The 12,134-nt window shown below is 38.5% G+C and overlaps 2 protein-coding genes across 7 annotated transcripts in view; both read right to left on the bottom strand.

Moving 5' to 3' along the window:
• The window catches only part of LOC147841961 (uncharacterized), a 280,011-nt gene that overhangs the window by 194,163 nt on the left and 73,714 nt on the right, over positions 1 to 12,134 (bottom strand). The gene's annotated exons all lie outside the window — the stretch shown is intronic.
• Positions 1 to 12,134, bottom strand: part of csgalnact1a (chondroitin sulfate N-acetylgalactosaminyltransferase 1a) — a 91,683-nt gene that overhangs the window by 24,070 nt on the left and 55,479 nt on the right. For all 5 annotated transcript variants that reach the window (XR_015500763.1, XR_015500762.1, XM_087270128.1 and 2 more), the window contains exon 4: positions 10,182 to 10,283. Coding sequence is in view for 3 of the 5 variants with exons in the window: in XM_087270128.1 (XP_087126254.1) it covers positions 10,182 to 10,283 (102 nt within the window). In the remaining 2 variants the exon portion in view is untranslated. The remainder of the gene's footprint in view (positions 1 to 10,181; positions 10,284 to 12,134) is intronic.

The raw sequence follows: 12,134 nt of genomic DNA on the forward strand, positions 1-12,134 counted from the left end.
CCCTGGGTTAATTATGAGTTTAAACGTGAGCACGGGACACGTGAGTTTCAGTTTTGCTAATTTTCCTTGCTTTTGTGTACGTAGGTTTTAGAATTGTACATGTGAAATGCCAGTTTATAAACACATTTAAGCTGATTATTTATCCCTGGGATATTTGTGAGAGTAAATAGGAGCAAGTTAAACCTGGGATAATTATGAGTGTGAATAGGAGCAAGTTAACCCAGGTTTCAGTTTTGCAGATTTCATTTTGCTCTTGTAGTATCTGTAGGACCTTGTAAGGTTTAGAGGTGTACTGTGTGAAACATTAGTTTATGAAAAACCTTAACCTAAATATTTAACCTTGAGTTAATTAGGAGTTTAAGTAAAGTTTATTCATAAACTAATTTCGAGAGGATCACGTGCTTATGATTGACACGGCTGGCCCCGAGCCAAGCTAATGAATGAACCACCAATCAGGCTATTCCTAACCCAGTATAAATAACCAAACACCCTACCTTTAGTCATCTTCGTTTTGAAGAATCCCCCCTTCCACCCCTTCTCCTCCTCTTTTCTACAGGGCAGCACGGCGGCCCAGTGGCTAGCACTGCGGCCTCACAGCAAAAAATGCCTCCGACTCGGGTATCCACCCAACCGGTCAGCATTTTCGTGCGGAGTTCATGTTCTCCCCGTGCTTGCGTGGGTTTTCCCCGGGTCCTCCGGTTTCATCCCACACCCCCAAAAACATGAGACTAAGTAAATTGACTAAACCAAATTAGCACCAAATTCAATTCAGCACAATTGGGGGGGGGGGGGGGTCCTCAAGATCTACCCGAGTCAAACTCCACTCTCGCCCTGCAACGGAAGGGAGCTCCGGGCTCGAGGATCTTTTGAGCTCGGGGCTCTCTCCTGGGACAGCATGCCAAACTAGCTTATTACCAATCATCAGCTAAGTGTGAACTCTTGAAACATGAGCAAGTTAACCCAAGTTTCAGTTTTACTAATTTACCTTGATCTTTTACAAGTAGGTTTTAGGATTTTACAGTGTAAAAAGTCAGTTTATGAACACAAACTGATTAATTAACCCTGGGATAATTATAAGTGTGAATGTGAGCAAGTTAGCCCAAGTTTTGGTTTTGCTCATTTACTTTGCTCCTGTGCATGTAGGTTTTAGGATTATACAGTGTGAAATTAAATTTATAGACACACTTAAACTGATTAATTAACCCTGGTATATTTGTAAAATGTGAATAGGAGCAAGTTAACCCAGGTTTCAGTTTTGCAGATTTCATTTTGCTCTTGTAGTATCTGTAGGACATTGTAAGGTTTAGAGGTGTACTGTGTGAAACATTAGTTTATGAACAACCTTAACCTAAATATTTAACCTTGAGTTAATTAGGAGTTTAAACATGAGCAAGTTAACCCAAGTTTCAGTTTTACTAATTTATCTTGCTCTTGTACATGTAGGTTTTAGGATTTTACAGTGTAAAAAGTCAGTTTATGAACACAAACTGATTAATTAACCCTGGGATAATTATGAGTGTGAACGGAAGCAAGTTAACCCTGGGATAATTATGAGTGTGAATGTGAGGAAGTTAGCCCAAGTTTTGGTTTTGCTCATTTACTTTGTTCTTGTACATGTAGGTTTTAGGATTATACCGTGTGAAATTAAGTTTATAGACACACTTAAACTGATTAATTAACCCTGGTATATTTATAAATGTGAATATGAGCAAGTTAACTCAGGTTTCAGTTTTACAAATTTCATTTTGTTCTTTTAGCACTAGTAGGGTGTTGTAGGGTTTAGGAGTGTACTGTGTGAAACATCAGTTTATGAACAGCCTTAACCTGAATGTTCAACCCTGGGTTAATTATGAGTGTGAATAGGAGCAAGTTAAACCTGGGATAATTATGAGTGTGAATAGGAGCAAGTTAACCCAGGTTTCAGTTTTGCAGATTTCATTTTGCTCTTGTAGTATCTGTAGGACATTGTAAGGTTTAGAGGTGTACTGTGTGAAACATTAGTTTATGAACAACCTTAACCTAAATATTTAACCTTGAGTTAATTAGGAGTTTAAACATGAGCAAGTTAACCCAAGTTTCAGTTTTACTAATTTACCTTGCTCTTGTACATGTAGGTTTTAGGATTTTACAGTGTAAAAAGTCAGTTTATGAACACAAACTGATTAATTAACCCTGGAATAATTATGAGTGTGAACGGAAGCAAGTTAACCCTGGGATAATTATACATGTGAGCAAGTTAGCCCAAGTTTTGGTTTTGCTCATTTACTTTGTTCTTGTACATGTAGATTTTAGGATTATACAGTGTAAAATTAAGTTTATAGACACACTTAAACTGATTAATTAACCCTGCTATATTTATAAATGTGAATATGAGCAAGTTAACTCAGGTTTCAGTTTTACAAATTTCATTTTGTTCTTGTAGCACTAGTAGGGTGTTGTAGGGTTTAGGAGTGTACTGTGTGAAACATCAGTTTATGAACAGCCTTAACCTGAATGTTCAACCCTGGGTTAACTAATGTGAATGCGAGCAAGTTAACCCCATTTTCAGTTTTGCTAATTTTCCTTGCTCTTGTACATGTAGGTTTTAGGACGTACAGTGTGAAATGGCAGTTTATGAACACACTAAAACAGATTAAATAACCCTGGGATAATTATGTGTGAACGTGAGCAAGTTAACCCTGGGATAATTATGAGTGTGAATGAGTACCAGTTAACTCATCTTTTAGTTTTGCTTATGTAGCACTTGTGTTGTAGGGTTTATGAGTGTACTGTGTGAAACATCAGTTTATGAACAGCCTTAACCTGAATGTTTAACCCTGGGTTAACTATGAGTGTGAATGTGAATAAGTTTTACAATAGTTTTAGAAGTAAGAAACGTCCTATTTTGCTGTGCAGACAGTGATTAAGACACATTTATGCTGAGTTGTTAGTGATTCAAGGCAACAAAAGTGAAACTTACTCTCCGTAAAGTGGGACTGTCAAGTCAAGCTCAGCTTTATGTAAATGAACGGTCGGCCAGTGCAGCGTAAAGCTGCAGCAACTGTCAGACCCTGTATTGGAGTGTGTGCAAAGTAAAGCTAATAGCAAATGTGAGCAGTTTTTCTCTGTTCAGTGATTTTTCTCTGCCAACATGCTCGGGCATATATCAGAAAAATGATGTGTGGAAAATTGTCAACTTGAGGGCATTGCAAGTGGGTTTTATTCATGGATTTACAATCATTTGTCTTGTTTGTTATAGAATGCAATGTCTACTGCAGCAATAAATTTACAAATGCTTTCTCCTTCAGAATGTGCATTTTTATCTGCGAGATCCGCAAGTATTTGGGAAAATAAAATGACATTTCTTTTTTAATCTGTAAGATTGATGAAGCTGGTGATTATAATATGATATTTAACATGGATAGTCATGTTAAAAATAAATTGTGAAGTAACATTTAGTAAACAGTCAACATTTTGATTACTCAAGTAAAAAGTAATCAAAGTAATCTTTTATTCTTTAAAATTGCACAGTTATTTTTATGAGTTAATTGTTATTTTCTTTGTAATTAATTATGCATTTCACTAGCAGCTTTTAAGTGAAAATAGCTGTGTACATGAACAAGTCCATAAAAAAACTAAAAACTATGTATTTTCTGTGGTAATTAATTGGAAAACTGTCATAAAGACTTATTAAGGTGAAGGATTTTAATTACTGCATATCCAAAATTATCAGTTAACACTCAGAATAAGCTGGAATTAATATTCAGAAAATTATGGAGAATCCACTTAGTCAAAAGTAGAGATAATAATAACCTTGATTTTTGGAGCACAGAGAAGCCAGCAAATTCCCACAGAACGAATAGGAGTTGAGCTGATTATTGGCCCTCCCCTATCCTGAAATGTACAAGGCCATTTCTCTAACAAATCCTCTCCAAAGCACCCCAGTGTGTGGGAACAACCTGGTCATGCAAGACAGATCTGAAAACCCACTTTGTCCACTCACATTTTAATGTCTCTGCATAAAGAGAAAAGCCATTTTCTGCCTGTGGATTGAGAGATATCTTATCCACTGCAATGCAGGGAGGTTTCCAGCATGACCCTGGCTGAATTCCATGCAATCTACTGCTCTGTTGATTTCATCTGCCTCTGAGCAGCATCTGAAGTGACCTGTTATTTTCACGCTGGCTGGAGGTCAAATCCAACTGCAGTCTAACTGTGCAGATTCACTGACCTCCATTCTGTAATCACGAGAGCGCAGCTGAGGTTATTATGTGCCAGCGGGTTTATTATGACAAAGTGTCAAGAAATATTTGTCTGTGTTCAGTCAAATATAAGCAACGTAAGTGTAAAATATAGAAGTAAATGTTCAATTAAATCGAAATATAAATTGTATTTTAAAGATATTCATAATATATTTCACTCCTTCTCAGCCTCCTGATCCACCAGTATGTTCTTCTGATGTTTTGACTTTCACCGTGGTCTTCAGAGGCTGAGCCTAAAAGTTTAAACCATGTCCAAACCAAATTACAATCGATGCTACAACATGCAATAAAAGTATTCTTTCCCATATAAACAATTGTTTTTGTCCTGACCATCTGTGACGGTGCCGTGTTATTTTTTTTTTTAGAAACAGTTTCTATTATTGCAACGCCACTGCTGAAACTACAATGAAAATAATCTCCTCAGGTGCTAATTACATGCTTTTTTCAGTGTTAAATCTTACTAATGTGAGTCTGAATACCATTTTACCAGATATTTATTGCCATACAGAAAACAGAAGCAGATAGTTTACCTACCAAATACATAGTTTGACAATGAATGTTAGAACTGTGACTCCAACAAATACAAGCCAGACTCATTCTGAAAATGTACCTCTATATACATTTCTGGAGAGCACCAAATATGTCCCAGGAGCTACATTTTTTGCAGTTTTTGTTTTCGTGAATCCACCAGAGGCCGCTATCAACTGACTGACTGATCGACTGATCCACCCTCACCCTTCCCTAAACTCAACCAATAGTGTTTTCAAAAGCACACATTGACCAGCACCAACCCACTTCCCTAAACTCAACCGACAGTTTCAAAAACCAGTCCAGAAAAAGAAAACCCCTCCCCTGAATTTTACCACATTTTCAGATTTTACCACATTTTCACTTTGTTCTTTACTTTTTTATTTTGATTTTTTTGGCTTCTGATTTACCATTACCTGCCAACTGGCAATGAAGCTTTAAGCGCTAGTTCTACCAGGAAGACCTAATGGTACATCACTCATTACAATTATTTCCAACCAATAGCCAAGAGACACAGGGAATATAAAAGCTGTCAGTTTCATTTCAATCATTTGGTTGCATGTACCAATGCAGACATTCACCCACCATCTTCCCCACCACAATCAAGTTGGCCCTGTCCAGGAGGGTAGGCTCCGCCCCTGCCTTTGTCCGCGGCAGTCATAGCTGGATCTAAAAGCTTCGAAATCAAGCTATGGACGGGGCCTTCACCAAAGAAATCCTATGCTTTGTTAAAAGATTCTTTTGTCAAATAATACTCATCAGTAAATGTAATTCAATATCATAATTATCTCCTTGGTCTTTTTGGTTGAACCGTTCTTCACCGGACTCGAACCTCGACGTCATGGTCAACTTCTCTCTGCGTATCAAGGACAAACTGGTAACAGCAGGAAAGCTGTCCATACGGAGGTAAGTGGTCAGCTGGTAGCGTGAAAAGAACGGCGTCTTACTGCCCCGTAGCGTAATTTTAAGGACGAGATGCAGCCATACGTACTTCTGTCTACATAATTTGCAATCTCCAGAAATGTACGCTTTCAGAATGTACCTATGTTGCAACCACTCACTCTTAGCTTACCATGGGTCTCCAGCAGCATGATGGTCATCTACTAATTCAGAGCCTTCATGGTCAACTTCACTATGGTCTTTTCCTTCACAATGGTCACTATGGTCATCTAACCCTTGGATCTAAAAAGCTTCTGTTACACCTTAAGCCTGATTTAAACTTCTGCGTCAGGTGACCGGCGTAACCCACGGCGCATGCAACGCGCGTGGCTGTGCATTTATACTTCTGCGCGCTGTCTCTGTCGGTCTGCATTTACACTTCCGAAACGCTAGTTGGCAGTGAGGTGTAAATGTTCCTCTGTCGAGTTTCTTCTCTGCTGTTTTGCTTTTCCTGAACACTTCCGGGATGTACAAGTGGCTCAAACTTGCTCATTTTGAGGCAGGAACCGGCGGACGCGCAACAACTTTAACTATGAGGTAAACACAAAACAAAACTTTCCATCCGGAGCTCCTTCACGGGACTCCACAATTGTAAACAATCGCCCGCGCCATTCGCGCGGCTCTCGGTCCCGCCCAGACTCGTCAGCGCTACTAAGCCGACCAATCACAGAGCTTACGCTACGCGTCGTTGCGTTTTTTGAGAGGTGCACGTCAGTGACGGCGACGGCCACGGCGAAGGGCTGTGCGTCAGCGCCGTAGCATACGCCGACGTTTGACGCAGAAGTATAAATCAGCCTTTAGTCCTCTGAGCCAGCAATGTTTGTGGTTTGGACCTCTTTTTGATCCTCTAAAAGCTCCACTGGTGTCTTTTCTTCTGTCTTTACTAGAGTTTTTTCCTTCTTCTCTGCCAGCTCCCTCAAAATCCCCTAAACTTGGACAGTTATTTTCTGTATGCCGCCAAATAGGACCTAATAGCTGGTAATGTCACATTTAATTTGTGTTTTGGTGCTCTGAGTTCAGTTTTGTTATCTGTCCTTGGTTGCCTTGGTTATTGATTAGTTAATTGTCCTTGTTTTTTCTCTCAGCGTGTGTGTGTGTGTGTAAATATAGCCCTCATTTTTTAGTTCCTGTCAATTTATTGGTTTCCGTCTCTCCTGCTGTTTTCATAAGTTCCTGTGTTGCACTGCTTTGTTTGTGTAATTAAAATAGCATTTGCACATACTATAGATCCTTATCTTACACTTGCTTACTTGCAGTCACCATAGGTAAAATATTTTAAATTAAATATATATTCAATAGCCATACATTCAATATCCTTAGTTATATATTTTTCCATATATTTAACGCATTTAGTTATATATTTATTAGAAAATATACTGTACACAACCTGACAAAAGTCTTGTTGTCGATCCCAGTTGTAAGAAAAACAAGTAATAACTTGACTTCTAGTTGATCATTTGGAAAAGTGGCAGAAGGTAGAATGCAACAGTTGAACTGCATCCCAATCATTACACATACTTTATAAGACCTATTGGAGCTCGCATGAACCCAATATTCTCACAGAGATCCGTCAAGTTTGGTGAAAAGTAGGGTTGAAAAAAAGGGGAGGGTTGCGAGCGATCTGCAGAGTGGATGGTAGGGGTGTCAAAATAAATAATTTCTTTGGTGCACCACGATGCAGACACGGACAATTCAGTATCAGTTCAGTAATAATCATAACCGGTTATTACTGACGTCATTTACCTCATATGCGCTCTGTCGCGAGGGAGGCGAGTGCGAGTATTTACAATGCTCTAACTGCTTAAAACTCATAAACTGTGCACAATTTCACTGTGTATGTTTGCTGGATCAGTCTTTAACTGACATAGACAGCAAAATTTCACGGAAATCGAGAGAATGTAAGTACTCCATTTCTCTCTCTCTCTCTCTCTCTCTCTCTCTCTCACACACACACACACAGTGGCCTATTTGACCTGCTGGCGTGACTTTTCTTCTCCTCTCGGCTGTTTTACAGCGTTACTGCTGGATACAGAAACGAGCGCATGTCTGCAGAGTTTTCTCCACCGTGTCTATCATACATCAGTCGCTTATTAGTATTTTATACCGTTTTTGTTGAGGGTGTGACCAATCAAAGGGGTGTAAGAGAACTAGACAAGGATCAGAAAGTGAGCTGGATATTTATATTTGTTTAGATTATTTGCTAAATTCTCGTGTTGTTTAAAGGTACAGTTTATAAATCTGACTGTATTAAATGACAAAATTGTATATACATATATATATTACAAATAGTATATAAATATAAACATATTCATACATTTTAATACAAGAACTGCTGCTGTAAAGAAAGTATAAAACTGGGTATGAAAAGCACCGAAATATCGAATTGAACCGAATCGATGGCATGATAATCGTAACCGAACCGAACCGTGAGAGGTTTACAGCTCTAGTGGATGGCAACATCAACAGCCAGACATTTGTGCTGCCCATTGCATTACAAACCACAGAAGACAAATTCTTCAAAAATTCAAGGATAGTGCTCCTTCTCATACTTCAGCCTCCACATCAATGTTTCTGAAAGTAAAAAAGGTCAAGGTGCTCCAGTATTGGCCAGCCCAGTCACCATACATGAACAGTATTGAGCATATCTGGGTTAAGATGAAGAAGGAGGCACTGAAGATGAATCCAAAGTATCTTTGGAGTCCTGCAAGAACGATGTATTTGCCATTCTAGATAACTTTATTAATAAGTTATTTGAGTTATTGAAGAGATGTATGAATGCAGTTGTCCAAGCTCATGGAAGTCATACACAATATTAATACATTTTCCACTGCAACATGACTTTGTATTCTATACTGTACATTATTTCTGTTAAGTGACAAGACTTTTGTCTAATCAAAGTCAGACCTTACTGTCTTAATTAAATCATTGAATAATTAAAAAATCAAGGCATGATCATATTGTATTTTGATAAAATAACTGTAATCTATAGGTCTTTGCCTTTCATTTAAGCCACTTCTGATACCAAATGATCACCCAGTAGTCAAGTCATTATTTGTTGTTCCTAAAACTTGGATAGGTGAAAAGACTTTGGTCAGGAAGATATGAAGAGTTCAGATGCAAAAACCAACTGCCTGAAATTTTCATCTAAAATTAGCATATTGTCAGACTCTTACAGTATGTGTAGATTTAGTAATTTTACTTTTTTGGCAAATAATAGATTATTTCCATTGCCTTTAACATGAAACTAAAAATAAACATAGTAGGCTAAAAATTTTAATTTTAGAAGAAAATTTTAAGGCACTTAGAGCAGGGGTGGCCAACCCTGTTCCTGGAGAGCCACCTTCCTGCAGATTTCAGTTGCTACCCATATCAAACACACCTGAACCAATTAATTAGGACCTGAACACCACATGATAATTACAGGCAGGTGCGTTTGATATGGGTTGCAACTGAAATCTGCAGGAAGGTGGCTCTCCAGGAACAGGGTTGGCCTCCCCTGACTTAGAGGTTGCATCTTAACTGTTGATCTGAACTCTTCATAAACACAGACACACATACAAATATATACAAATGAGAATGGACTAAGTAAGATAATGAATGGTTTTTCATGGAGTAAAGGATTTTTATGCTCTTTCCCTTTACATTGTGCCTTTTAAATCAATTGATTTGAAAATCCCTGCATTCAATAAATCGGCTGATTATAATTTAAGTTTTTCTCTTTTAATGAATCTGCAAAATTGTCAACAATTCTGTGTTTTTCTGTCAATATGAGGTGCTGTGTGTTCATTAATGAAGAAAAAATTGACTTAAATGAGTTTAGCAATCGGCTGCAATCTAACAAAGTAAAACGATTATTAGGGGGTCTGAATATATACCCTGTACATATTTTAACTACTTACAAATATATGCAAATACGGTATGCCATTAAACATTCATGCTGACTCTGTGCATCTGATTATTACTTAGTATATCGTCATCATCTTGTATTAATGCAACTTGTTCAGCATATTAATATATTCATGAAGATGGGCATTAGAAATCCTGCTTGATCTATAAATTACAGGAAATGTTTATGCTGGTTAAAACTGCTTTCTGTCTACAAAAACTTTCTGGTAGCAGAGAATGTGCTCACTTGACCACTTTAAAGAGCCACAGTTGGGCCAAAACCCATTATGAATTGGGAAAGAGCTTACTGAAAGGAACTTATGACACCCCACCGGTTCCTTCTTCTTCAACTGTAAATTTCTCAGTCTTAACCTCAGCCTTATCAGTTCATTTGTGTGGATACAGACACTTCCACAGACGCGCACAGACACACACACACACACACACACACACACACACACACACACACACACACACACACACACACATACACACACACACACACACACACATACACACACACACACACACACACACACACACACACACACACACACACACACACACACACACATTAATGTGCCATACCTCGATGTGTTCTCTAAGGTTCCTTTGACCTCATTCATCTGGTCCTTTCCAAAGTAAACCACGGTAAGGTGCACTCGTCCATCTTGCTTCACACACACCTCTCTGTAGACAAGAACAGCATGAAAAACAAACACACACGCTAAGGTCAGAGCTCAGCTGGACAATCTCCTGCTGTGCCAGCTCAAAATGAACATTTGTGAAACATTTATATTGACTGAAAACTAAGAAAAGAGAAATGAGTGCAAAATATATAGTTCCAAGGCATGCTCTTAATAAAACCAATTCATTATTCATAGCTGAGATATTAATGCCCCGCTATGCTTCAAACTAAATCAACTGCTGGGATCTTCTTTCTAATACAGCTATTTTTTTTTCAAGGTACATCTGCTGAATATGTTTTGCTGCTGAATAAGAGACTCAATAAAAAATGTCTATATATATATATATATATATATATATATATATATATATATATATATATATATATATATATATATATATATATATTAAGGGTGTCACGATCTTCCAAATCCTCGATTCAATTTTCGATTATGAATAATTAATTAATTAATGACCAATTAATTATTTGTAGCCTACCGTTTAAACTACCTGACCTGCATGGTCTTTGTTTTACCCATAAACAAATCATACAGTAAATGAATAAAGGCAAGATACACACATAATTACCACCTGTCAATCACTTTTTCTGCGGGACTCGTGAAAAGGCAGTGATCTGTGTCGTTATAATGGCGTCGGTAAAAAAAGACGCACAATCAACAGGAACCAGCCAACAGTATCTGAGGTGTTCGCTAAAACGACTAAGTACAAGTGAGTGAAAGGTTGAAGCAGTCTACTGATCCTCTGACTGCCTGAACCCGCTGTCTCGAGCGGCTGTGTGTGTGCGTCTGTGTCTGTGAGTCTGTGTGTGTGTGTGTGTCAGAGGTAGAGAGGAAGGAGAGCTGCTCAGAAATGCTACACGCCACTGTCGATGTCAAATCGTTGTCGTTCTAAAATGCCATTTAAAAACAAAGACAGTGTAAACAGGGCCTGAGTGTGTACTTTTCGCGAGCGGATTTGCAACGGGGGCGGGTGGAGGATCACGATGCCGGTGTTGTCTATCGGACGAACCGTACGTAATACGTACATAGCAGAGCTTGCAAAACTGTGTTTTTTTTGTCGACAACACGGACGTTGTCAACATAACTCACTGGAAATCCAAAATGCTTACACACCGGTGACTTCATTGAAAGAGGAGAGGATTTTAGCTCTGTCGACGAGTCTCCTGCTTCTGCAGTTCAACAAGCACTTCAACAAGCCTGTTTTTTCCCGCTTGGCAAGACAAGCTGACGTGACATGGGGGCGTGGCAGCATCGACGATTCTATTTTTTGATTCGATAATCGAAATTGAGCATAAATTTCGATCGATTTCGATTAAAAATCGAAATCATGACACCCCTAATATATATATATATATATATATATATATATATATATATATATATATATATATATATATATATATATATATATATATATATATATATTCATTTTTTTCTGCTTAGTCCCTTTATTAATCCGGGGATGAGAAGCGGAATGAGCTGCCAACTTATCCAGCATATCCTGTGTTTTACGCAGCGGATGCCCTAACAGCTGCAACCAATCTCTGGTAAACATCCATACACACTCATTCACACTCATACACTACGGACAATTTGGCCGACCCAATTCACCTGTACCGTATGTCTTTGGACTGTGGGGGAAACTGGAGCACCCAAAGGAAACCCACACGAGCGCGTGGAGAACATGCAAACTCCACACAGAAACGCCAACTGAACTAGCCGAGGCTCGAACCAGCGACCTTCTTGCTGTGAGGCGACAGCACTACCTATAAATTTTCAAAGGCTTTTGAAGGCAAGTGTATCTGTCTGCGGTTTGCAAAAGAGAGGCATAACA

This window comes from Danio rerio, chromosome 10 (genome assembly GCF_052040795.2).
Source record: "Danio rerio strain M-AB ecotype USA chromosome 10, GRCz13ab, whole genome shotgun sequence".
Lineage (NCBI taxonomy): Eukaryota > Metazoa > Chordata > Actinopteri > Cypriniformes > Danionidae > Danio > Danio rerio.